The sequence below is a fragment of the Anomalospiza imberbis genome, chromosome 10 (assembly GCF_031753505.1).
Source record: "Anomalospiza imberbis isolate Cuckoo-Finch-1a 21T00152 chromosome 10, ASM3175350v1, whole genome shotgun sequence".
Lineage (NCBI taxonomy): Eukaryota > Metazoa > Chordata > Aves > Passeriformes > Viduidae > Anomalospiza > Anomalospiza imberbis.
In genome coordinates, this window is record NC_089690.1 from 6712011 (window position 1) to 6725419 (window position 13409).

The window sequence follows — 13409 nt, forward strand, 5'->3', positions numbered from 1 at the left end:
CTGTCCCTCCAAAATCAGTTCCCACCTCTTGTACAGTGTTTTCAGTCCTCAGTCTTCAACTCTTGGCCAGATGCTGCTCTAGGGTTTGCACAACCACTGCATTGGGGGGAAGATGCAGGGTGCTCCTGCCCAGGGAGCAGCTCTCAGCTTGAAGACAAGCAAGCCAGGGCTGAGGACACTTCTGTCCCTCCTGTGCCTGTGTCCCAGGGCTGGGGACACTTCTGTCCCTCCTGTGCCTAGGTCCCAGGGCTGGGGACACTTCTGCCCCTCCTGTGCCTGTGTCCCAGGGCTGGGGACACTTCTGCCCCTCCTGTGCCTGTGTCTCAGGGCTGGGGACACTTCTGTCCCTCCTGTGCCTGTGTCCCAGGACTAGGGACACTTCTGTCCCTCCTGTGCCTGTGTCCCAGGGCTGGGGACACTTCTGTCCCTCCTGTGCCTGTGTCCCAGGACTAGGGACACTTCTGTCCCTCCTGTGCCTGTGTCCCAGGGCTGGGGACACTTCTGTCCCTCCTGTGCCTGTGTCCCAGGACTAGGGACACTTCTGTCCCTCCTGTGCCTGTGTCCCAGGGCTGGGGACACTTCTGTCCCTCCTGTGCCTGTGTCCCAGGACTAGGGACACTTCTGCCCCTCCTGTGCCTGTGTCCCAGGGCTGTCCCTTACCTTGGCAGTGTGGATGGAAAGGCTTTCAGGCTTGCTCATGGCTGAGAGGACCTCATATGGAAAAACTCCTTCAGAAAACAAGACTTGCAGGAGATGCTGACTGTATTTTCAAGGAGCACCAAGGGCACAGGCACACCTACTCCATTGGGTCTGAGGAGATTTGGGAACCAAGTGGATTCAGGTCTCTTTTAATATTCCAGATGGGAACCAGATTACTCCTTTCTCCCATGATCTGCCTGATCATACTATTACATGATCTGTGTGTCTACTCACCTAACTCACAACTTTTAAAAAGTCCACCAGCCCGTGGAGATGGAAAACAGCAAAGCAAGATGTCACAGGGTTACAGGGGTGGAGATTAATATTACATTTAACAGGACAACTCCTGCAGCAGTTCTTTCACCCCTCTGCTACTGCATACAGCATTTTCTGATTTTGTGCTCAAGCCAGACTTCATTTACCCTGGTGAATAGAATCTTAATTTCTCTCAACCTCCCCGAAGTAGTTCCAGGTTTATTCTGAGGCAAGGGAAGAACCTGATACTGGCTTTTGGAAAACAAATGAATTTGCTACACCCTGGGAATTTTCATACACGGTACATCCATCAGTTTTCCTTTCTGACTAACATTTGGCAAGAGGTACCTGTCAAAATTTTTTAATTCAAACCTAATTGTTTGTTATTTCTTCCAAGGCACACATTAACTGTCAGCACAAAAGTTTCCACACTGCCTCTGTGGGCTCACACACGCAGCTACCCTGTGACCTACACTGAGGAACAGCCCTGGCTCTTGGAGAAGCTCAAATCCACTGAGGCAAGAATGTGAAAACACAGCTGGGCCCAGCAGCTTCTGCTGCTGCAGTAAATCCCTCTGCCTCTCCACACATCTCCCTACCCTGAAAGTCTTTAGAGGTGAAATCATGAGTTTTTCTTCTCATTGCAGTTCTGTTTTGGCACTAAAACTCCTTCTTGAGGCAAGGACAGTTTGCCATATTTTCCTTGTCTGCCCATCAAGCTCTTAAAAAATTAAGTTATTAATCATCTGAACATTCACCTCTGCTGCGCTTGCTGGCCAGAAACTCCCATAGGTGGTTATTTCAAATATGAGACTGCTTCTCTTGAAGACTTTTGAATTAAAAAAGTCCTGAACCATGGACAAATGCACCTTGTCATAATTACTGCCTAGCAGTGTATTTTTAAAGCAGTCAGCTGAGCTTCTAGTTTATATTTCAATAATTTGCTTACTTGGTAAAAAAAAAAAAAACAACAAAACCCAAAAAAAAAAAAAAAAACCTGACAAACCCCACATTCATCATCACATAGTTTATCTGAGGTCTTCTCTATAGCAAAGCAATGCTTGCAAGAAGGAAGAGAAGTTTGCAGCTTAATTGTTTTGTAACAGATGTATCGATGGAAAAAGTTACTAACTGGGAGTGTTCTCCCGAGTCTCGCCGTTGCTATTAGTGCTGGTCTGTAGGGTGTAGCTTTCCTCTTGGGCTTCTGTGTGTGCTTTACGTGTTGCTTTCCTCTTCCTTTTGCTCAGGAGCCTTTTTACGACCTGGCAAAATAACCCTGAGCAGCAGCACGGAATCTGCAGGACAAAAATGAGCCTTTGCCTTAAATATCCCCGAGACAAATGGAGGTGAGTAGAAACAACTCTGGGCTGGGGAATTGCCGTCGGTTTGCTGTTCTGAAGTTGTTAGCACCTGGTACGTTGGATTTGTTTGGGGCTTTTCCCCCTGTTTGGCTGCAGTGTTGAGAATTTAACTAAAGTCAGGCATGGAAATATAATGGAGTGGTAATTGCATCCAGGCCTTGGGTGGGGATTACAGAGTTGGCTGGGACAGAAACCCTCTGAGCAGGGTTTCCTGGGCCTTCACGGCAGACTCAAACACATTTTCCCTCGTCCTTTTCCCCGGTCTCGCAGAGTGTCTCTGTGTTTCTGGTTCCTGTGCACACTACACCTGATGAGAGCATTTACCCTGCTCCCATCACCTCCCTGTACCTCATATATAATGCAGAGGTTGTATTTGCTCAGCTGTATTGAATCCTGCTATAAAAGCAGGGTGCAGAGGGCAGCTTCTGGATGCACAGTGAATCTCTGTAACTAATAAAATACAGCACCTGCCCTGCTGGAAGTGTCAGTGTGAAACCAGACTTGACAGGGTAAGTGAGCCCAGTTCATGATCCTATAATCTGGTACAATTTGGTGGTGCTGGTATAAACGTGGTACTGAGAGCTGAGCTGGACTTTGAGATAAATTAAAAATGGTGTCTTTAAAGGAAAATTACTCTGTATAGGATTTGATGACATGCAGATGTTTTACTCACAGATGTTTTACTCATACCTGGCAGCTGGGTGGATGAAAATGATTCTCTGTTGTACAAACAAGACTCCACACGAGTCAAAAATAGGCAATTAATGACCAAATGTTCTTGACACTCCTTCTTTCTGTTTTCTAAGTTATCTTTTAGGAATCTTGAAATTTACTGAGATGGAGGGTTTTTTTCCTGCACTGTTCAATGAGTATTTCTAATATCAAACTTTTATGTTACGTTAGTTTTGTATGCACACCTATGGTATGTTGGCCTCCTGCTGTTTTTTCATGGGGTTTCCCGACTCTACTTCCAAAAAAGAAAACATTGTTATTTCCTGTTTGCTGATAATTCAATCTTATGTCTATTTAAAAGTTTTCTAGGAAAATACTGATAGCAAACACAAGTCAGAGACCACAGGTCTAGTTCCTATATGAAACAGAATGAAAATATTCCTAAAATATTTGATGTAATGTAGAATCAACAAAAAATTCTAATAATGTAGAATCAACAAATGTTTAGATTAGTTTCCTCTCCAGTTCGCAGAAAGCAGACACTGCTCCCTCATGCTGTAAAGTAGCAGAAAGCAGAGTTGTGTTTTGGTGCGTGAAGGAAATGTAACTTCTGAGGGGACACTAACTCAGCAGGGGTCTTAAAGAGGGACAATCTTGAACCGGGGATAGAAAAATTATCTTTCTTTTGGTCCTTGCCTCTGGCTTCTCCCTGCTCTCCCATGCAGACCCAACGTTCCTTGGGGCAGGGGCTTCCCCTGACAGTGTTCATGCAGTGCTCTGCTGCATTCATCCCTTTCCACAGCAAAGAGTTCACTGCAGCTGATGGAAGATTTTACATGTCTGCACCAGAGCTGACAGTATGACTGTTCACTGGTTTCATGGAAACACTGAGTTTAGCTGCCTTTTTGTTGGCAAACCCAAGCCCGGAGAGCTGAGTCACTCCACACTAAGCAGCAGCTTTGAACATTTGCTTTTCCAAAATACAACCTTCCTCTTTCACCAAGGCTTCCAGGACACTTCTTGCTGTAGAACTTTGCTTTTCATGTGCTACACCGAGACAAAAACACAGGCAGTCACACACTTGGTAACAAGGGAAGAGAAAGTTCCATGTCAGGAGCAAACCCAGAAGGGAGGCCTGGATCTTGTTTAAAACCTTGAACCACAGAAAAAAATAATTATGAATAACCTGAAGTTATTTTCACAACCTGATTTTATGTAAGGGAGTATTTCTATTGGCTTTTCAGTTTCTCTTTTTGGACAGCTTGAAATGCTGCCCACAGCCTGTGCAAAACCTGAAGGGGCAGGTTTTTTTGGGCACATGGAAATAACCTATTGCAGTCATCAAAGCCACATCAAGGTACTCAGGGTGATGTAGGACCAGTCATCCCTTCTCTCCTGAGCTCTCAGCTGGAGCACAGACCTTGGATTTCTGCTGTGAGCAGTTCATGCTCACAAGTCCTTCTGCTACTGAGTCATTCTAGCTGGCTATTATATTAGTTATTTTAGATTATTTTAATAATTATTCTACTCTGAAAAAAAAAAAGGCCAAATAATATGAATTGTAGAATCCAGAGGCTAAGAAAAATAGCATCTGAGGAAGAGTACACAAAATATCCACCTGTGAAATAAAAATGTGCTGGGGAGTCAGTGGAGAGTGAAGAGAAAGAAACACCAGAGCAGCCAACTAGAAAAAAAAAGGCCAGCATAAGACTTGATAGTCACAGGAAGATCAAAAATAAAATGAAACTACTTCAAAACCTCTCAGTTGGAATACATTTCAGAAGAGCAACCTAGTGTCAAAGAAAGCTGTCAGAATGGCAAATTGAAGTGAGCAGGCAAATTTGAACAGGGGATGTCTTAAAAAACAGGTGAAAACTATTCCTATAAGTAATATCTGACATGTCAGAAAGTAACATACTTTTAAAAGAAAAACATTGGGAATGGGCAAAAACGGAATTTGAAAATCTTCCATCCAGTCTTTTACTACCTGCTGCTGGAGATCTGACAGCCATTTAAATTATTTCTCAAGCTCATTTAAGAAAAAAAAAAAAAAAAAGGAAGCTTGCTTTCCCATCCCCTCAATTAGAGAAAAATCATCACATCATTTTATGTTGAGAGCTAGTTGATGAATGTCGTGTCATATATCACTGCCTCTGCATCTGACAGGAATCAAAGCAGACACTTTGAAAGGCAAGTGTCTTTGAACTGCTAATTATGCTTAACAAAGAAAGTGTTTCACATGTTGCTTCTTAATGAAATTTCTGCTTTTACCTAAAAGATTTCTCTCCCATCTTATTTCTGGACTGCATGAAATGATGTTGAAACTAACAGTAATCTATTTATTTCTGATTATACTGTGATGTTTAAAAAAGTGGGGGAAATATTCTGTGTTTCTTGCATAAACAAGAGCTTCTGGAGATTTGTTGAGAAATACTGTCAAAGGTAACCCCCTGGTAGATACGTTTCTCTTTTGGATATATGGTATTAAAGGCATCTCTGAATGTTCTGAGTGTGAGAATAGTATTTAAGCTCAATTCCTCTACCCCCAGGAATTTCTTCTTCCGCAACTTTCTCTTTGGGGCCTTATTCTCAGAGCAGTTTAAAATACCCCAGCAAAAGCTACACCCAACAAATATTCTCAGACAAGAGCAATTACCAAACAGGAGGATAATTTGTAGGGAGAAAAAGATAACAAGGGTTGGGCCAGCAATTTGGCATTGTCTCTAATTTGACCACATTTAAGTACTTTGCATAAGGTTCAAAAAAATAAAACAAACACATTAAAAAAAATCAGCAAAACCCAAACAACAAACACCCATATTGCAGTGCAACCCATCAGAGCCTCAAATCTTCTGACTTACATCCTTCTCTAATCTTAAAACTTCTGAAGTGATGCCAAAAAGTGAAACTCCACGAGTCCTGGGCTAGGAAGCAAGTGGTGTTGTATGTGTCTGCTCTGCTTTGATCTGCCAGAGAAGAGATTGTTTTTCTGGTCAACATGAAGCCATGTCTTTCAAATTAGGAATCTTCAGTCTAGGAAAATACTGGAATATGAGGCTGAAAAGAAAGTGCCATTAATGTAGAGAGCTGCTGGCAAGTCAGGAATTGATGGTAAAACCTGCAGTACCTGATATGAATAAATAAGTTTTGTACTGTTACTCTCCATCACTGGAATCCTGGATTTTCCTGCTGTTAGCCAGACCAGAATTATTTTTTAAAGTATAATATTCTCTGATTTATATTCCATGAAGTGAAGAAGGGAATGCAAGATTTGTGCTAGCTCCTCAAATTGTAAGAGACAATGTAAGCTCAAGGGTGTTGATTCTCATTTTCCTTAAAGCTATTTTTTAAAAGCTTTACATATACAGGCAGAATAAAAATGACAGTCAGGCCTGTTAAATACTTTAGAATTGCTCCTTTCCATTGCCAGTTTGTCCCACACATTCCTGTGAGGTATGCAGTTTTGGAAAAATGCTTAAAACATATAAATAGTACAATTCAGTCAATTGCTGTTTATCAGTAAATAAGGGAGCATCCAGAGGCACTGTCGCACAGCAGAGCCTGGGATTAGTTCTCAATTGCCTCTTCTGAAATCTCCCTGCTGCTTCCTCATATCCATTCACAAACATTCTTCCTTTCCACCCACTTACAGTGCCTACAAGAGTGTTTAGGAGCTCAGCTAATTTGACTGGGATTAAGATGTGGACATTAGATATTAAAAGCAATTTTTAAAATCCATGATGTGCTGGTGCTATCCTGAAATGCTTCTGTTGCTGTGGCACTGACTGGTATGAGCTCCGTGATGGTGCCAGTTTGACAGCCCTGGTGGGATGCTGGGTTGCAGGAAGCAGGTTTGGTACCATTCCCAGTAGGTTCTGGGGAGAAGTCCCTGGATTTGAAGTGTGGAAGAGGCTCCCCATGGAATATGCAGCAAACTTCTCCTAGTGATGTTGGCACTGAGCCTGGGGAGTTCCTTTTGTGGGGCATGTTTATTCTCTCCACAAAAATGTCCTCAAGGTTCAAAGAAAAAGGAAAAGAGGTTGAACCAAACAGAGAGTTAGTCCAATTTTACCTTATGCCCTGGGAAGGCAAAGAAAGAGGAGAGTAACCTCAACGAGGTCACTAATGAGCACTACCTGAGAGCTGCTCAGTATGTGCCTAATCCCTTTCGTTCCAGTGAAGGTCTTACAGGCAGCTGCATGGTACATCAGACCAAAAACCCCATCCAGCCAAAATTCACCGTGCACATTATCAATAACAACCTCACAGGCAAACATTAGCCTGTATCTTCCACTTCCCAGTCCTGAGATTTTCATGTCCCCAGCGGATCAGCGTGATTCCTGAAAGCATTAGGAAACCCCACAGTGGATGTTGTACACCAGATTAACATCCTAGAGAGAAACTGCTGCCTGAACAGTGGTATTTTTCATGAAGCACACCTTTTACTTTCTACCTAGTGTAGTGATGTGGCATTCGGGAATTCTGGAAAACATTTTCGAAAACAGGTTAGGCAAAACAGAGAGAAGTGGTGCAGGTAAAGCTGAACCTGCCATGGGGCAGTAGATAGACCAAGTGACCCTTGAGGGGCCTCCCAGTCTTTCTTTTCTATGATTTCTCTACCTTAATGCTTCTGTCTCACTAACTCGACAGCTGGCCCTGTGTTAGTCAACAAACAAGACGAATGATGGAGGATGGCTTAGATGAGGCCAGTTTGGACTGTTTTGTTTGCATTCATGAGCAGCCATGAGCTCTGGAGGAGAGCTAACAGGCCCCATGCATGGCCAGTTTTTGTCTGTGTTTTCAGACAACTGAAAAGCTGAAATCTCTCCCCTCAAAATAAAGGTTGTGCATGCAATCACTGTCCATTTCACAGCTTCTGTAGAAAATAGCCACTTGCCTACCCTAGTCTGTGATACTGCTTGTGTCGTACATATTCCTCCATTGCATTAGAATTCCTGTCACAATATTGACTTTTAATTGAGGGAGTGGACTTCATCTCTATGTTTGAAGGCAGAAGTTCTAAAAACTACTATAAAAAAATGTTAGTTCCTGACCTCATCCTCCAGCTGAGCCCCGAGAACTTTGGTCTTTTTTGAGAGGCTGCTATCAACGTGCTCAAACATGAGCCAGGTTAATGCAGTTAATCCTGAATTCCTGGTGGTGTCCTGGCCTTGCCTGCAGGATAATGAGCTCACCAGTTTCAGGTGTTGAGGCTGCTTGGAAATGATGCAGCACTGGTCTGTGTGTTACTGGTAGCACTGGGAAAAGGAGCAAAGGGAGAGGAAACACCATCCATTCCACTCTCACCCACATTGGGTGGAATCCGTTGCAGCAGCATCTCCTGCTGTCTCCAGTGATAGCTCTCCTGAATCCTATTGCAGTGCATTTACTCTGCTCAGGAGGTCTGTTGAGAGATTGAAAGCCCTGGATTTAGAGCTATCACAAAGCAAATAGTCTTGAAAATAAGTGTATTTGAGCAAGAAGAGCCAAGTCCTCATCTGGCGAGGAAACTTTCATCTCCTCACATCAGTCCTTCTCCAATTTTCAGTCTCGATTGTACACAGGGGAAACTTGAGATTTATCTGAGTCAAAATACACCTGAGTTTTAGTTCTTTCACTGCTGAGAAATATGTACAGTTGTTCCCATTATTTCAGAAGGGTTGGCTTGCTGGTAATTTTTTAACATCAAACCCCCTGGTGTCTTTTTAATTTTGTTTTTGAAAGGCTCTTATTTTTGGAGCTTAGGAGTCATAATGAATAAAAACCTGTGAATGCAATTCAGTCCAGATCCACATGTTGAGTCACGGGTTCCTCTTCAGTATGTGCAGGAGTCAAATCTTGTCCTTGTAAGGGGATTGGCAGCAGTTTTGGAAATATCTGTCCTCTTTCCCAGTTTGCAGTCATGAGCTGTACTTCCAGCTCAGTTTTTATATAAAAGCAAATAAACATTTTATCTGCAGGCATCAGATATTGTCTTAGTAACCATCCCTATCTCTGTGTGCAGCAGACAGGGTGGGAAAGGAGGCTCTGAAATTTGTTATATGCTCTGAGTGTGTCTTACACTGTTTGTATCCATGCTACTGTTAGATCCTTTTCTTTCCCTCTCTCTCATCTTTTACTCAACCCAAACAAAGCCAAACAAATGCTTCCCACATCTCTTTGTCACCCATCATGTCCCTACTCTTTTATAATACCTGTGCAGCATTTTCAAAATCAATGCTCCCATTTTGTCAGTTATTATTAAACAGTTTTTCAGTGCTCTAAATCCCTTGATTTGGAGATTGCCCAAGCTAATGAGGTGAACAGAATCAAACCATTTCAGGCACTGATGGTTCGGTGAGATCCTCAGCTCTATCCCTAAGCTCCTCCTCACTTTGAAGAAGAGCTCATTTTGCCTCTTGGAGTATATTTCTGACCTTTGCCTCCTTTTATCTATTTGAAGTACATGTCCTTGCCATGCAACTGCTGGGGCAGTACTGCCTCACAGAACCAGCCAGGGACTTCTTTGTGCTGTCCTGGGGGTAAATGTCACCCTCACAGCCTTATCAGCACACCAGACAGACAAACACCTGCATTTACCCCCGTATTAATAAGATGAACATTATGTTTTGTTAAGCCATAAGTACAACAGCAGTCTTAGGCAGTACAACCCAGTCTTGACATTGATCCGAATCTAAAGGCAAAGCTGTGCTCAGGCAGGACAGGCTGTCAGGTTTTGATGGCTGCTTGTGTTTCCAGGTTTTGGTAAGGAAAAGGTGTTGAAAACACACTTGAAACTATTTATGATCAACTTTTGTGGCTCCAGATAGGTCAGATAAACATGGGAGCAAATTTGTTGAGGAAAACAAGCTGCCATTCTGAACAGCTGGAGGTTTAGCCATCCCCAGAGCAAAGTCCGTCAAACCCAGAGATGTGGCAAACTGCCAGACTGCTGCATGTGTGTCACTTTGATGGTCACACAGGAATGCCCTCTGGGCAGGAGGGGATTAATGATAACTCTCTGAAGCCCCAAGTGCCTCATTTTTGATCTTCCTGTGGCAGTATATTTCTTCCATTTTCATTTTGTTCTCAAAGCTTCACTCTTCATTTAAACCCTCTAAGGAAACTCCTTGCAAGACAGATGTACACTACCCTTTCAGGAGAAACAGAATCCCTGTCAGAAAAATAAATACTGAAATCTGTTTAGTAATGCCCCTCATGTAGACATCTCTCTCTCATCTTCTTTAAATATTAGTTTAGAAACCAGCTTTCACTGATAGAAAGTTAATTGCCATAATCCAGATAGCATGGAATATTTCTATAGTGATGCTCTAATGCTAATTTGCAAGAATGGGAGAATATTTGCCATCCTAACAAATTCCTTTTGTCCTTGGATGAAAGAGACAGCAAAGACAGTGCCCCTGGCTAAGTGGAGACATGAGATAGATATCCACAATGCTCTATATCTGAAGTCTAGTGTTGGAGATGTTAATAATTTTCAGTTTCTCTCCTACAGAATTAAAACTAAAGCTTTATACTCATTTCCAAGGAGAAACCTGCTTGGAAATAACCTGACTTGGTGCTTTGAAAAATGTCAAAGATTACCTCTTTATGATGACCTTGGAGATGTGGATCCAAATAATGATATCTGGGTATTTATACAAATGGTTCTTCTCAGAGCTGCCCATCACAGCTGATTTTGCCAAATACACATGAAGTTTATAAAACCAGAAACATCTCTTACTTAATCTGAATCTGTCCACGAAAGTGGATGGAATGAGCCCTAAATCCTACTCCAGCAGTCTAATGTAAGACTTAAGAGCCACCATGTGTGGTACAAGATTTGGTGGACACTGTTGGTAACTACATTTAAACTCAGCGTGCAAACCCATGTGCTGATGATAACGATAACACCAACCAGCCTGGACACAATTTCTACATCACCCTCCTCCTTTTCTAAAGCAGTGGTTTAGGGCTAAAACTGTGGGTGTAAAAAGATTTAGTTTCATTCCTCAGGTTTGATACAGGTACAGGGCACAGTCACCATGATTCACACTCCCTACTTGTGGTTTATCCCTGTTCAATCCAGCCCTAACTGGTGTCTGAAGATGACAAAGACTGTCCCATCTCACACACTCCAGACCCACCAGGAACACACTGCCTTACCCTGCAGCTAGAGGTGCTTGGGCAGAGCTGTATCAATCCTCCTTAGCTGCCAGAAGGAAGGTAAAATTAGGAAAAATGCTCCTATAGAACAGTACAGAGTTCAAGAATTGAGTTTGTCTGCAGACCATGGTGAGACAAGAGTGCCATTCAGCCAGCCTGCTCAGTGGGGACACTGGGTGCAGGACCAGGGGCAGGAGACAGGACAGCTGCATCACTCTGCTCTGCCCAGGCTTGATGTGCACCTTGGCTTGTCAGAACCAAACAAGTTCTCCTCTGCCTGTGAACCCCAGAGCCCATCGAGAAGATCTAGGCCAAAGTGAGAAAGCAGCACCTGCCAACATATTTGCAAGGACTGTTCTGAGTTCTGCACAAACATTATTTGTGGGGAGCAAAAAGAGATTAGCATCTAACCACTGTCTCCCAGTAGAGTCACCTTCAGATCAGTCAGGCACAGTCCTGCTTAATCTGCCTGCATTTCCAGAGCACTGATCACTATGTATCTTTGCATCATGGCCATCCATCACACCACCAGATTCTCATCTAAATACTGCCAGCAGCACTGTGAGCAGTTACATTCCCTCCTTCTCCCTCTGCATCTTATTATTGAAGTTGCTGCTAGCAAAGGAAAGGCAAGTGGCTGTGTCCACAGTGACATTAGCAGAACTGTCAGCTTAATCAATGCTGATCCTTTCCCCCTCATCCCTGCTTCTCTGCCTGTTCTCCTTTTTGAGGCAGCAGAAAATCCATATAAATTCACCACTGTGCACAGCCATCCAGAAATTCTGGTTCCACGAAACCTTTGGTACCCTGTCTCCAACTCCACATGCCATGTCCCCCTTGGCCACCCAAGCCCCCAAGCAGAGCCATTGCCAGGGCTCCCAGAGGCCAGGCTTCTCCTGGACTGCAGGAGCATCCCTGGGAGCAGCCAGAGCAAGGAACCCATCTGCTCTCTGCAGGTTCCTCATCACAGAGGAAACAGGATTCCAGCAGCACTGAAGGCAGAGCAGGGCGCAAGAGAGGCTGGGTGCTTTGACAGAGACCATACTGCAACCAAATAAACTTGTAGCAAAGTTTCCCAAACCCTTGGGAGCTGGAATGGTTGTAAATAGTCCCTAAGCAATTCCATTCAAACAAAATGTGGCTTTCCAGTTTGCAAAGGAGCAAGTAAACCTCCACTAGTGGTGCAACCCTATTCAGCTCACTCAGCCCACGGGGCCATTATGGACAACAGGGGGGTGTGTAAAGGGTGTGTAATTTTTGTACTATAAAAATATGAAGTATTGCCGCAGACAATATTTCATAATGTGAACTGCAGAGGATTCACCATGAGGGAACCCTCCTGGGCTCCAAGCACCCCATTAACTCAGGCAGAACTAGCAGACACATATGTGAGTGGAGAGCAGCTGTTCTGGTCATACAGTTGTAAAGCATGACATACACAGGCAGCTTGTTTGGTATTTTTGTCTGTGTACGGTTTAATTTTTTTTAAAGACAGTTTTTGGAAATGGGGATTTATTTTCTTCCTCCTCAGTTCACCAGGCTGAAACACAATTCATGGTGTGCCTTGTTTGATAGGTGTCAGTCAGCTGGAACTGGATTTTATGTAACAAACCACTAACCATGTACTTGGAGAGGAAGCATCAGAGCAAAGATAGACATTCTTGGACAACTAGCACTTCAAAAGTTTCAGCATCCATAATCCTCCCTCTCTATATTATGTCTTGCACATTTAGGGTGTGGGTGTTTGCACACCCTCGTCTCTCTACCACTTGTCAGCTCATTGCAGTTCTCAGCCTACTGTCAGTGTCACTCTCCCCTGCTGTCACCTGACATTCCCTACAGTCTGGAAAGGGAGTTAGTCATCTGCCCCATTGTCATTCAGCCACAGGGCCTGCAGAGCCAGCACAGGCCAGGGGCTTTGCCCCTTGGTCTCTGCTCCATCCAGCCCATCTGAACCACAGCCAAGGCACAGCTTGTGCCAGGGACAGGAGGGATCATGCTCAGGGGCTCAGCAAACTCAAATCTTTTATTTCCTGCAATTTTTCCCATGGCAGAGTAGATGTGGCCTGACACTATAGATGTGTTCCTTATACTGTTAATAGTTATTCCTTATAAACTTTCTCTCTTCCACTGTGTCTCCATTGCTCCTCTGGCATTATCTTCTTTGTGAAGCTGTCAAGGAAAAATCAAGTTTTGTTATGGCATCAGGTTTCCCTAAGATTTTGGGAGTCAGAGAAGGAAAGGTTTGTCTCTTCCCTCCCATGACAGAATAACCCC

General features: G+C 43.6%; 1 protein-coding gene across 4 annotated transcripts in view; it reads left to right on the forward strand.

Moving 5' to 3' along the window:
- Positions 1-2138: 2138 nt before the first annotated feature.
- The window catches only part of LOC137479774 (calcium-activated potassium channel subunit beta-2), a 142256-nt gene continuing 130985 nt past the window's right edge, over positions 2139-13409 (forward strand). For 2 of the 4 annotated variants that reach the window (XM_068200337.1, XM_068200339.1), the window contains exon 1: positions 2139-2300. In XM_068200337.1, coding sequence (XP_068056438.1) covers positions 2263-2300 — 38 coding nt within the window. In that variant the 5' untranslated portion in view covers positions 2139-2262. The remainder of the gene's footprint in view (positions 2301-13409) is intronic. The other 2 variants (XM_068200336.1, XM_068200331.1) reach the window with 2 other exon arrangements.